At 37.1% G+C, this 10844-nt stretch overlaps 2 protein-coding genes across 6 annotated transcripts; one reads left to right on the forward strand and one right to left on the reverse strand.

Annotated features, from left to right (window-relative positions):
• Window positions 1-58: 58 nt before the first annotated feature.
• LOC103830711 lies at window positions 59-7087 on the forward strand. 4 transcript variants are annotated; one of them, XM_033275282.1, is made up of 8 exons: window positions 59-299; window positions 514-1002; window positions 1127-1244; window positions 1326-1387; window positions 1554-1664; window positions 1782-2288; window positions 2360-6725; window positions 6818-7087. In XM_033275282.1, the coding sequence occupies exons 7-8, from the start codon at window positions 6061-6063 to the stop codon at window positions 7026-7028; spliced, it is 876 nt and encodes a 291-aa protein (XP_033131173.1). In that variant the 5' UTR covers window positions 59-299; window positions 514-1002; window positions 1127-1244; window positions 1326-1387; window positions 1554-1664; window positions 1782-2288; window positions 2360-6060; the 3' UTR covers window positions 7029-7087. The 4 variants fall into 4 exon arrangements, with proteins under 4 accessions (XP_033131173.1, XP_033131171.1, XP_033131174.1 ...); XM_033275280.1 differs by having other exon boundaries at window positions 1873-2288; XM_033275283.1 differs by having other exon boundaries at window positions 1997-2288.
• Window positions 7088-7096: 9 nt separating this feature from the next.
• On the reverse strand, window positions 7097-9320 carry LOC103830713 (glycerophosphodiester phosphodiesterase GDPD5). Of its 2 annotated transcripts, XM_033275279.1 has the most exons (9): window positions 9214-9320; window positions 8823-9001; window positions 8518-8701; window positions 8363-8437; window positions 8154-8263; window positions 7822-8040; window positions 7573-7728; window positions 7234-7480; window positions 7097-7190 (listed from the first exon to the last, which is right to left on the reverse strand). In XM_033275279.1, the coding sequence occupies exons 1-8, from the start codon at window positions 9224-9226 to the stop codon at window positions 7241-7243; spliced, it is 1176 nt and encodes a 391-aa protein (XP_033131170.1). In that variant the 5' UTR covers window positions 9227-9320; the 3' UTR covers window positions 7097-7190; window positions 7234-7240. The 2 variants fall into 2 exon arrangements, with proteins under 2 accessions (XP_033131170.1, XP_033131169.1); XM_033275278.1 differs by having other exon boundaries at window positions 7157-7480.
• Between the last annotated feature and the right edge of the window lie 1524 nt (window positions 9321-10844).

Genomic DNA, 10844 nt, shown 5'->3' on the forward strand with positions numbered 1-10844 from the left:
TAAGTTTGCTCTTGGCCTTCTTGGTTTCACCTTTCGATATGCTGAAAGTGAAGAGATTCACGTTTCCTTTTCTTATTTTTCCAAACCCCAATTTGCTAGATCCATTCGTGAAACCCTTTGCTCTTCCTCTCTTCGTTTATCTGATCCAGGATCAATCAATACATCCTCCAGAATTGATTGAGATGGCTCCAGGTCCAGATCCGAACAGCGTTGGTTATGGTGCAAAGCGGGATGAAGCTACAACCAAGATTCCTTTTAAGGATCCCAAGAAGAAGGATGATAAGAAAGAGGAAGATCTGGTAAGCACGATTTCTCATTCTCTTTGAATCTTTGCTTGGCTGCAAGAGTTAGTTCATAATCAGAGTTAGTGGAGATTTACGATTAAGCTGTAGATATTGCACTAATGTAGAGATTTAGGGTTTAGCTGATAAGCTGATAAGCTGTTTGTTGGTTTTGAAAGCCTTGCTAAAGTGATTGTTATATGATATGTTTGGCATCTGATGTGATTTGTAGTCTGAAGCAGTGACATTCCTTCCACTCAAGGACATTCGCTTTTCAAACAAGCCACTCGAAGGTCACACCTGGTTCATGAGCTCTCTCTTAGATAACCAGACCAAAGGCGAGGCTCAGTATCAAGAGTTTCCTTCAGATTCTTCCAACGGAAGGCTTTTATGCTTGAAAGGTATCAATGAACATGATGGATCATGGAACTACTACGCGTTGGCTTGGCCTGAAGCTCTTCCGACCAATGCCATGCTTCAGGAGGGTTTGACTTTTGTTTCTTACAATCAGTACGATTACGGTAACTTGTGGCATGGACTAACCGCATCATTCCCATTTGTTTCTTGGAGCTTAAGAAACCAATGTGAAAAGCCTCAAAAATGGGTTTTATACCACAAGTCAGACGGAGGACTTGTAACTGAAGCAGAACCTGGAGCTCTATGTTGAGAGGGTCCAAGACCCTAATCCTGAACTGCAGAAGGCTGCTCTTGAAAGCATGAGGTAATTCGTGTGTTTCTCTTAACCTATTGTCGATTTAATTAGCTGATAATACTCATATAATCTTTTTTTTTTGGATTTCATAGTATAATTTTAATTTAGTCTATGTTTTTATTTTAATATATAGGCAGGAGATCCGTGCCTCAACAAGCTCCATGACGTCGGTTCCAAAACCCCTCAAGTTTCTCCGTCTCACTATGGAACTCTTAAGAAGTTTCATAAAAATATGGTGGAGTCCGATTAAGGTACAATTTCAAGAAATTATTACCATCTTCTTGCTCATTCTACTGTGTAAGGATTAAAGATCGCTTTTTATGTATCTGCAGAAATTGCTGGCTGATATACTATGTCTGTCTTGGCACTGACCATGTCTGCTGAGGGTCAAAGGGTATGTGCTTTCGTGCTATTATAGTAGGAATTGATAAAAACTTAACTTTCTGTGTGTTTCATCTTATGATATACCTTAAAACAATGTTGTGTTTTGTGGTACGTTCTTTGCTAGAATTTGAGGTAGTTTTTGGTGCTTGACTTTGTTATGCAATACTCTTTTTCAGGAAAGCTTAGGATACAGGTTGACTGGATCAGAGGGTGACATCGGATCTTGGGGTCACGTGTATGTCAGGAATTTGGCCGGTGAGATTGCAGAAGAGTATACAGTTCGTCAGGTTAGAAAACAGTTGTTCATGAGTAGTTTATGTTTGGCTTTTCTCTGCCGGTTCGTTAATGAATGTTATAACAATGAATGTTATTTAGAATTACATCTTTTTGAAAAAATCAACCAGTGAAAGAATAGTATGCAATCGTTCTTTGGAGCTAAACATCGTTCCTTTGATGAATTGTCGAGAATGTCACTGACCTACTTAGACATCACAGATTGCTACATGTTAGACCGGATGCCAAAGAGATTGTGCAGGGGAGCCTCAGTTGTACAATGTTAATATTACTCTTAAAATCTGGCTTGATCTTACAGTTTCAAGTTTTTTTTTTTTTTGTGCAGGGGAGCCTCAGTCAGGACTCTAGGGCAAAATATTGGAGCCAAAGATACAGCCTCAAGGAGACTTCCAGAAATTTTTAGTAAATAGTTAATCTAGATGAAGCTACGGTGAAAGTTACCTCAAGGTGCGGAAGTAATTCTAAATCTAGATGAAGCTACGGTGAAAGAGATGAGAAAGAAAGAGGAGATTGCTAAAGCCAAGCTAGCCATGGAAAGTAAAAAGAAGCTGGCAGAGAAAGCCGTTGCTAAAGCTGCCATAAGAGCTCAAAAGGAAGCTGAGAAGAAAGAACAAAAGGTATCAATATCAATGCTCTTTGCCTTCTCTCTTTTCCATTTTAATAATATTTTTTTTTTTGTGTGTTGCAGGAGCGAGAGAAGGCGGCCAAGAAGAAGACAGGAGGCAGCAACGCATACGAGGCCATCTCTGAGGAAGTTCCAGAAGCTTCTGAGGCTGAGAAGGAGGAGATTGAAGCTCCAGTGGAGGAGAAGCCAAAGAAGGAAAAGAAAGTCTTAGAAGGAGAAACCAATAAGGAACAGGATCCGCAATAGAGGAGGACCGGAAACACTCCTGAGACCAATGCTCAAGCGTAAGAAGCAGACTAACTACATGGTTTGGGCTGCTCCAGCTGCTGTTGTGGTACTAATGCTTCTTGACTTGGGTTACTACTACGTTTTCTAGATCAAGGGAAGCTGCGTTTGCTGTAGTTTGGGTCTTTTTAAAGCTTTCTTTTGAGGATGAGACTCTCTAAAACTTATATCTCATTTACATATTGAGTAGAGACTCTTCCCTTTTTAAATACTTTTTTACATTTCACTTATGTATATATAAATCCAAAAATAGAAAATGGTAGTTAATATAAAGGTTACAATTTTAAAAATGATCTTCTATTTTGATAATTTTAAAATTACAATAAATATAAAACAAATTATTAATATAAACATGTGTAGCCTGGATAATAATTTAGAATGTGTATAACTAAAGTAAAATTTAATATTGAGTTTGTACACAATACTATCAAAGCATCATAAACAAAGGTCATGGAACCTAAAAAAAAAGGTCATGAAACTTAAAATAAGAAGTGAGGCAAATGCGAGAATAATAATAATGCAGTTCGTAGGTTTGCAACTCAGATTGTAGGGCATGATCAAACCGTAGGAGTTAGAATTATTAAACCGTTTTTGTATATAAATTATTTTCAGAAATTTATGCAATGTGTTTAATCAGATTTAAGTTAAGAGTTCTTCAGAATTTTTGATTAAAAACCTAATTCCAGATCTCAGACAGCGATAATTTTTGTATGTATCTACCATTTATAAATTTCGGAAAGCTTTTAAGTTAGGTTTGAAGTCCTCATTCATACATGTTTTCGATAGGTCATTCAAGACCATGTTTGAGCAAGTATCTTAGCCTTGCATAAAGGGATGACCGAGCACACAAACACTACCCAACAAACATTAAAAAAAGTTAGAACATCAAATAATAATATTAATATTCAAAATTATTTCCAAAAAAATCTGATTAATTAAATAATTAAAATAAAAAACTGTAAAATTAATATTATATCAACAACGGTAAGAAAGTAAACCTTCTATAAATTTATAACTAAAAATATTTCAAATCATGAAGCAAAATTTTCTTTCTATCACAAACAAACTTAAAAAAAAACATAAATTAAATAGCAACAATAAATGTTAAATTGAAATTTTGGTTAAAAAGGTTGACAAAATTATTTTGGTTAAAACGATAAATTGAAGACAACAAATAAAGAACCGGTATACAAGTCGGTGGTACTTTCTTTTAAAGACAACTACAAAAATAAAACTTAATAATTTTAAAACCAATCAAAATTTATACAGTACTAATTATAAGCTTTACAATTGTTTTACATAAAAATAAATAACCAAGATAAAGAATATATATAGATCTTAACTTATAATTTAGTTAACTTTTTATTAATCTTACTAATATCCTACATAAAACTCCAATAAAACACAACAAAATATTTCAAATATTTTTAAATTTGTATTTGTGTCTATAATTCTATAACAAGTTTCAATATATATCATATTTGTTCGATTTTAAAATATAAATATAAAAACTAAACAAATATTATAGGAAAAAATCCGGGCGTAGCCCGGAAAACCTCCTAGTATATTTAATATATGTTATTTTGAGAAGTTTCTCTATTGTGTGTTATTTTATCATAAAACATAATTTAGTGTTATTTGAAGGTATTAATCTGGAGAACAAAAATTAATAATGTCTAACGTGGACAATGTCTTTTGAAAAGAGCATTCTCTGAAATATTGATTGGTACTTTGCTTCTGCGGAAAGACATGTCACATGATATCACATCTTGCTTATTCGATTTCCACGGAAAAAAATAATTATCTAATTGTATAATCCATTCAATAATCTTTTTTTTTGTAATTGGACATGATCTAACCCACCAGTCTGAATCACACTAACTTATAAATTACAATCAACTCTAAATATTTTTAGGACATCCTTAAGTAACAAACAACCTCGATGCAATGATCCAATGATTCTCTCTTTGTTGTTGCATAAACATAGGCAAAACATGAACAGAATAAACAAGATTTGGTCTAGTGGCAGCCATGTATATTGATTTATAAATCGACTTCGCCACATGATGATTTTGGTTGATAAAAATTTGTTGTGAAAACTAAATCAATGGTCGATCGAATCAAACCGAATCGAAACCAATTTATTTGGAGGTGACAATTTACTTCTTCCTCAGAACTATCATATAACATCACATTCACAAAAAAATAAATTTAACGTTCTTTAGAGTCACAATATGAAATTTGGAATCCATTTTCCTTCCATGTGAAAGTTCTTTTTTTTTTCCATTATGAAAGTTCAAATTCTATCTCCCCATTTATCCGAAGTTTATACTTAAACACACGCATGCATAGGTTATATTCGGTTTACTCTTTACCAATTAACCTTAAAGTAGTTTTTCCCAAATACACAATTAAACTGAAACTACCCAATTAGAACCCATTGATTCTGGTTCAAAAATATGTCGATTTCGATAGCATGGATTCTCGGTTTCATTTAGATGGTTTTAGGGTTTTCATGGCTGAAGAAATGAAAATGGGAATTGGAGACTTTTGTAATTTGATAATATGTGTTACAATCGAGTTTTAATTGAATAATTTTGGTTTAATTATGTATTTGATTGAGCAAAACTGGATTAAGATTGATTGGTAAACATTAAACCGAATGTATATGCGGAAATATAATTCGAACTTCTATATTGGGTGGAAATCCACTTTCAATTCATGAAGTTACAAAACGTGAGCTTAATATATGTAAATGTGGTGCTATGTGATAGTTCCGAGGGAGAAATAGATTACCACCCCTTATCGGCTGAAACTATTATAAATAGTCCTTGGTCAGTATTGAATAATGTTTTAGAAAGTATATGGCAACAATGAAATAAAATCCATTGAGTAAAACTAGTAATCACATTTTTAGTTAATGTATTATCAATTGCAGTTCATTTCCTATGTTAAAAGACTTTATCTGGAAACTTGCAACCCAGGCTTTAATATTATCTATGGAGACTTGAAGCCACACCACAATAGTTACTGAGTATGATGAAATTCACTATTGCGTACGGTGTCTCCTTCGAAAACGATTTTCTTGTATCCCAAGGCCGAGCAAGCGTACATTTATGCCTTTTCAGGTGTAGTTCTCCCTTCGAACTTTCCATTCTTGAAAACTTCTAGTACTATTTCAAACCGAGCTTTACTTAGCAATGTCGAAAATAGTTGATTAAAATTGGGTTACAATTATTGTTATCATCATCAATAATATATATAAAAATTCCTAGACGCGTGCGTGTCCTTTAAACTCTTAATCTCCTCTTGATTCCAACAACAAACAACATTCTCTTTCTTGTCATCTAAACTTTCTAAAAATAGACATCTTCTTGCATGTGTTCTTCGTCTTCATTGTTGTCCTCTGAAACATCTTTTGTCTTCTTCATACTTGCATTGCAGATTAAAACTTTTGGCAGAATTTTCATTTTGGAACCATGGAAACGTCACACGAGCACAACTTTTTCAACCCCACGTCTAAACCAGAAGCAGAAGATCCAACCCTAAGACTTTCTTCATCGTCTTCTTCCTCATCTTCTTGTTCCTCCATAGAAGCAGAACAAAGACCTGATCATAATCTAAGAAACAATCAATCTCCTCCAACGCAAATCATGGAGAGATCTACAAACGACGCAACCTCAACACCTACTTATAGAATCCCATCACACGTTTTCGAAACAACAACCTCAACAGCTCCCGTTGAATGGAGCACTCTCTCCAACGAATCTCTCTTCAGCATCCGCATGGGAAACAATAGCTTCACCGAAATAGATTACTTCAAATCCGGCGAGCTCACGTTTCCTCAGCCTCCTTCACCGAGAACTCCTCATATGCCTTCTCCTCGCCACGATACAAATCAAGGAGGAGTCGCGGAGGAGGCCAAAACTCCGGTGGATGTAGGTAAGAAAGCAGCTGAGACAGACAAAGCGTACCGCGCAAGTAAAGATGAAGAACAAAAAGCTGCCGCAAGTATAAGAGAAGTTATCATGGCTAATGAAGCTGTTAATAAAGACAACAACAACAACAACAAAAACAATAAGTTAGATCGGTCTGTTTCTCGTCGGTCTGAAGATTTAAGCGTCAAGTCTTTCGCTTTTCAAAAGTAAAACAACAAAAACAAAACTCTTCTCTTCATGTCTTAAAATAGAAATGTCTTTATCTTTTCTCACTTTGTGTTGTTGTTCATTTGCTTAGATTGGGGAATGCAGATAAGGGTGGATTACAAGGGTCAACGCCACAAAAGAGGAGGACGTCGCAGCCAGAGTCGCCAAAGAGTTCGTCTGAGGCTGATGAAGGAGATGAATCTCAAAAACCTCTTACTCCTAAAGCAGAAGCTGATCGTGCATGTAATCGCAACCCTAAATGGTTATCTTGCTTCCCTTGCTGCACAACTTTCTGTGTCTAATTGAGTTTGATTTGTTTACTATCTCTTAAGTTATTTAGAGAGATTGTTTCCTTCTTCTTAGTATTTTAGAAGTATGTTCCAAGATTTACATAGTTTTTTTTCTGGCTTTTATGTATAATCTTGTGAAGTAAGAAAACACATTTGATCTTTAAGACTCTTCTGTTTCTTATTTGTTAAGAATGATGTAAAATACAATGGAAAACATTGGTATTTCAAGCCTTTGCATAAGGGAGGACCAATGAAGCAATTTGACTCAAGAGCTGTCTTGGAGACTTGGAAGTTTCTGACAATGGAGACGTCCATTCTTGGTAGTTATGGAGGCTACCAGTGAAGTCGGTGAAGAGTCCATCAACACCAATCTCATTGATCCAGTACTCATATTCCTTATATGGATCTTGGCTGAAGTTTAGGTGTAAGAATTCGTTTTCATTCCTGTACGTATAAGGATGCACCTGAGTTTTATATCGCCAAGAACATGTTCAAGAATTTAGCAACATGTTTCACCAACCAGACACTCAATCTTAGGGGGAGATTTGAAACAGACCTGTAGGTTATGCGCATGAGCTCTTTTGACCAAATCTGTGGGAGCTTGTATGTAATTGTTATTTACTGGAACAACTGTGTCCTTCCAAGGTCCAATTCCGACAACATATTGCTTAATGTAATTGAAATACACATCTGATGTGATCTCTGCGTAAGTCTAGAATTTGCACGAAAAAATTGATCAATCACTTAAGCAAAAGAAAAAGAACTTTCAGGAGAAGCAAACAACTAAGAAGAGCAGAGGATGGACCTGGTTAGTGTCTTCTGTTAGCACGGTAACATCGTCTATTAGTAACACTTTCGGCGAGTCTGTCAATTTTGTTATGTACACAAGTGAAGATGGAGCAAATGATTGTATAAACAATGGTCTTTTCAACCACTTCTTGGACAAATATGAGCCTCCATATCCATATTTTTTAAGTGTCTCCACCACTTTATCCTCAAATCTCTTACCACCAGGCCATTTGACCTGCGAATATATAATAGTTGATTAGAAGCAAAGCTAGAGGTTTCAAGGGAGATAAAAGGCAAAGAAAGTTCTGCAGTAAATGTAGAAGTCAAGCTTGTAGGATTGTGACTCACATGTTGGTTCATTAGAACTGGATTCTTAATCTCAGGATATATACCGACGACTCGAGGAGCATCCCGAGCAATGGTAATGAACTCTTCAAATGTAATGATAGGGTATTTTCCTGCAAAAACAAACAAGAGATCTGCAGGGTTAGATGTTTCTTGTACCATTGTTTTTGTTTCCTCATCCAGATTAATCCAGGAACAAAAGGCTAGCTAACCATTGTATTGCTGGTCTCGAAAAGAGTATCTCTGCTTTGTCCTTAGTTTCTTTAGTTCTTTGAGAGTAAAATCAACTGTAAGCAAATCAAAGAGAACCTATTGGGATGCATCCACTCAGGTATAAACAATAAAAGAAGGAATCATGGGAACGTACAAGTGAAAAAGCCAGTGATGTTGAATCCTTGAACCTCGTATGTTCTCTTACGATCAAAAAACTCTTTGTGGCTCGCAACATTGGTTGTTTCGTCAAGGATGACATCATGGAAACAGATAAGCGCACCATCTTTGGTTGATAAGACATCTGTTTCTATGAAGTCTGTACCCTCTTCAATTGCTCTCTGTCCAAATAAGAAGATTCACTTCAACAAAACAAACTAAAGATAGCCATGGCAGTAATATGCCAAGATAGTAAAATCAAAGAGAGAGAGAGATATTGATAAGGAAATGTCAATGGTGTACCAAGTATGCAGCTGCAGTTTCTTCAGGGATCTCTCCATTGGAACCTCTGTGTGCGATGTTATAAGGACGTGAAGTCTGAATCGGTAGCTTACCGCCTTTGGCTCCTACACCAGGGAGTGGGTATGGTGTCCTTCCAGCACAGACAGTAAGCAGAGATAGCCATATTAATGGCAAGCATTCTGTAGAGATGAACAATAACCACTTCTTATATCAAACTCCATTGTTATTCTTGCTTCTCTTTTCCTTTTTAGTAAGAAAACCCAAACTTCTCTTTGATTTTGCAGGAAAAAAAGTAAAACAAGTTGCATTACACGCATACTATCAGATGGAGACTAATAGAACAATGAGAAACCCACAAAACATATAAAAAGGTTGAGGTTGAGAAGTTTACTTGTAAGAATCATGAAGATCTCTTAGATCAATCGGATTGCTTTGGTCTTGTCTGTGACTCAATTGGTTCATGTCCGATTATTTAAGTAGAAAAAAAGATTCTGAGATCTATTTTTGTAATCAAAATATCAGTCCAATATTAGTAGAATATAATTCAGACAAGTTGGTGGCGGTGGCTGACACAAAGAAATATAGAAATATACATTTAACATTTTAGGGGACCAAGATTGCCTTTGGTGATTTGTACCTCAAAGTCTCCTTGTCTTTCTTTGTTGCATCCCTTTGAAGAGGTTCAAAGTCTGGACTATCCAAGTTTGCTTTCAGTGCCTTGTTTAATAATATGGAAGGTATATCTGTAATCTTTTTCACCATGTATAACTATTTCTCATTTATTTGTAGTTATATTTTACTAACCGAAATACCGAAAACAAAAAAAAAACGAACTTAAATCGAACCGATATCCGGATTGAACACCCCTACTTCCCTTGCATCAAAAGATTATAGTGCCGTTCTGGGAAGTAGCTAAATATCTATATCGTGTATAGCACAGTCTTTAATCCAACTGTCAAAACCGCAAACCAGAGTTTTCCGTAGACCCGAGTTTTTCCTGCTAAAAATGAAAAATTGAATAGCCCGCCAAAAAAAAAAAAAAAAAAAAGAGCTTAGTTCGCCCTAGCAAAGACTCTCCCAGGCCCAGTTATCGAGGCGCCGTTTGCTCGTCCCCTCTCCGACGCCGGTGGAGTCATGGCTCGCCGGCGTCGGCCCTCTCAAACTCTACGTCTCTCTCTCCTCTTATCTTCTATCCGTTCAAGCTCTCTGGTTTCGTCCGTCTCCTTGTCTTGGTCGGAGAACATTGTGACTGTTTCGTTTTCCGGGGGCTCCCGGTCTATGTTCTCGGTTTCCTCTTCGGCTCACCGCCTCACGCTTACCGTTATGTGTCTTGTTGGGCTCAGATCTGTAAGAATCAGCTCCCGTTTCATCGTCATCGCTCCTGTTCGTGCTCTCATCGTCTCTCACGCCGTCGACGGTTCTCCGTTGAGACCGTCTCTCAAGGTGAGCAGGGACGACGTGGTTAAGCCTTTCGGATCGCTTTCCACCGGAGTCGTTATTTTCTGGGGGGTTCCCCACTTTTCCTCTGTTACTGTCAGCCACAACCACCGTGACTCACCAATGCTCTGCAACTGCAACTCTGGTTGAACAGCCGGAAAAGCCTTAACCTTCGAGGTAGTCACGTCTCAAAACCCTAGATTTATGAAGCACCGTTCAGATCTACCGCCGTCCCCGCTAGTTATGGTGTATGCTTGTTTGTTGTCTCATCGAGGAGGAGATCTGCTCCGACGAGCCTCTCCGCGGCGACTTAGATTGATTTCAGAAGACCGGAGATCAGCACCAACACTCACCCCCTCATCTGTTCCGCTCAACCGTCGCTGCTCCCTTTCCGGCGACCCAAGCTCCTGTCAACGTCAACGGAACAGCATCGCTCAAGCCTGTGAGATGGGCCTATTTGCTTGTAGATTGGGCCTGGTGAGCCTTCTAAATTTCATTCAGTCTCACAGCATAGTTTCAAAGCCCATTTGTTTATGGGGTAGGCTGGTCTACTTGGCCAGTTTGCTAAAGAATTCCGATGGGTTC

Source organism: Brassica rapa, chromosome A07 (assembly GCF_000309985.2).
Source record: "Brassica rapa cultivar Chiifu-401-42 chromosome A07, CAAS_Brap_v3.01, whole genome shotgun sequence".
In the NCBI taxonomy this organism is placed as follows: domain Eukaryota; kingdom Viridiplantae; phylum Streptophyta; class Magnoliopsida; order Brassicales; family Brassicaceae; genus Brassica; species Brassica rapa.

What these genes read in the sequence shown, in the direction of transcription:
- LOC103830711 (XM_033275282.1), top strand. Translation starts at nt 6,061, where the DNA reads ATGGAAACGTCACACGAGCACAACTTTTTCAACCCCACGTCTAAACCA. An exon ending in AAGTCTTTCGCTTTTCAAAA is followed by an intron (nt 6,726 to 6,817) that starts GTAAAACAACAA and finishes TCATTTGCTTAG; the next exon opens with ATTGGGGAATGCAGATAAGG.
- LOC103830713 (XM_033275279.1), bottom strand. An exon ending in TCGAGACCAGCAATACAATG is followed by an intron (nt 8,264 to 8,362) that starts GTTAGCTAGCCT and finishes TTGTTTTTGCAG; the next exon opens with GAAAATACCCTATCATTACA. An exon ending in CTCATGCGCATAACCTACAG is followed by an intron (nt 7,481 to 7,572) that starts GTCTGTTTCAAA and finishes TATAAAACTCAG; the next exon opens with GTGCATCCTTATACGTACAG.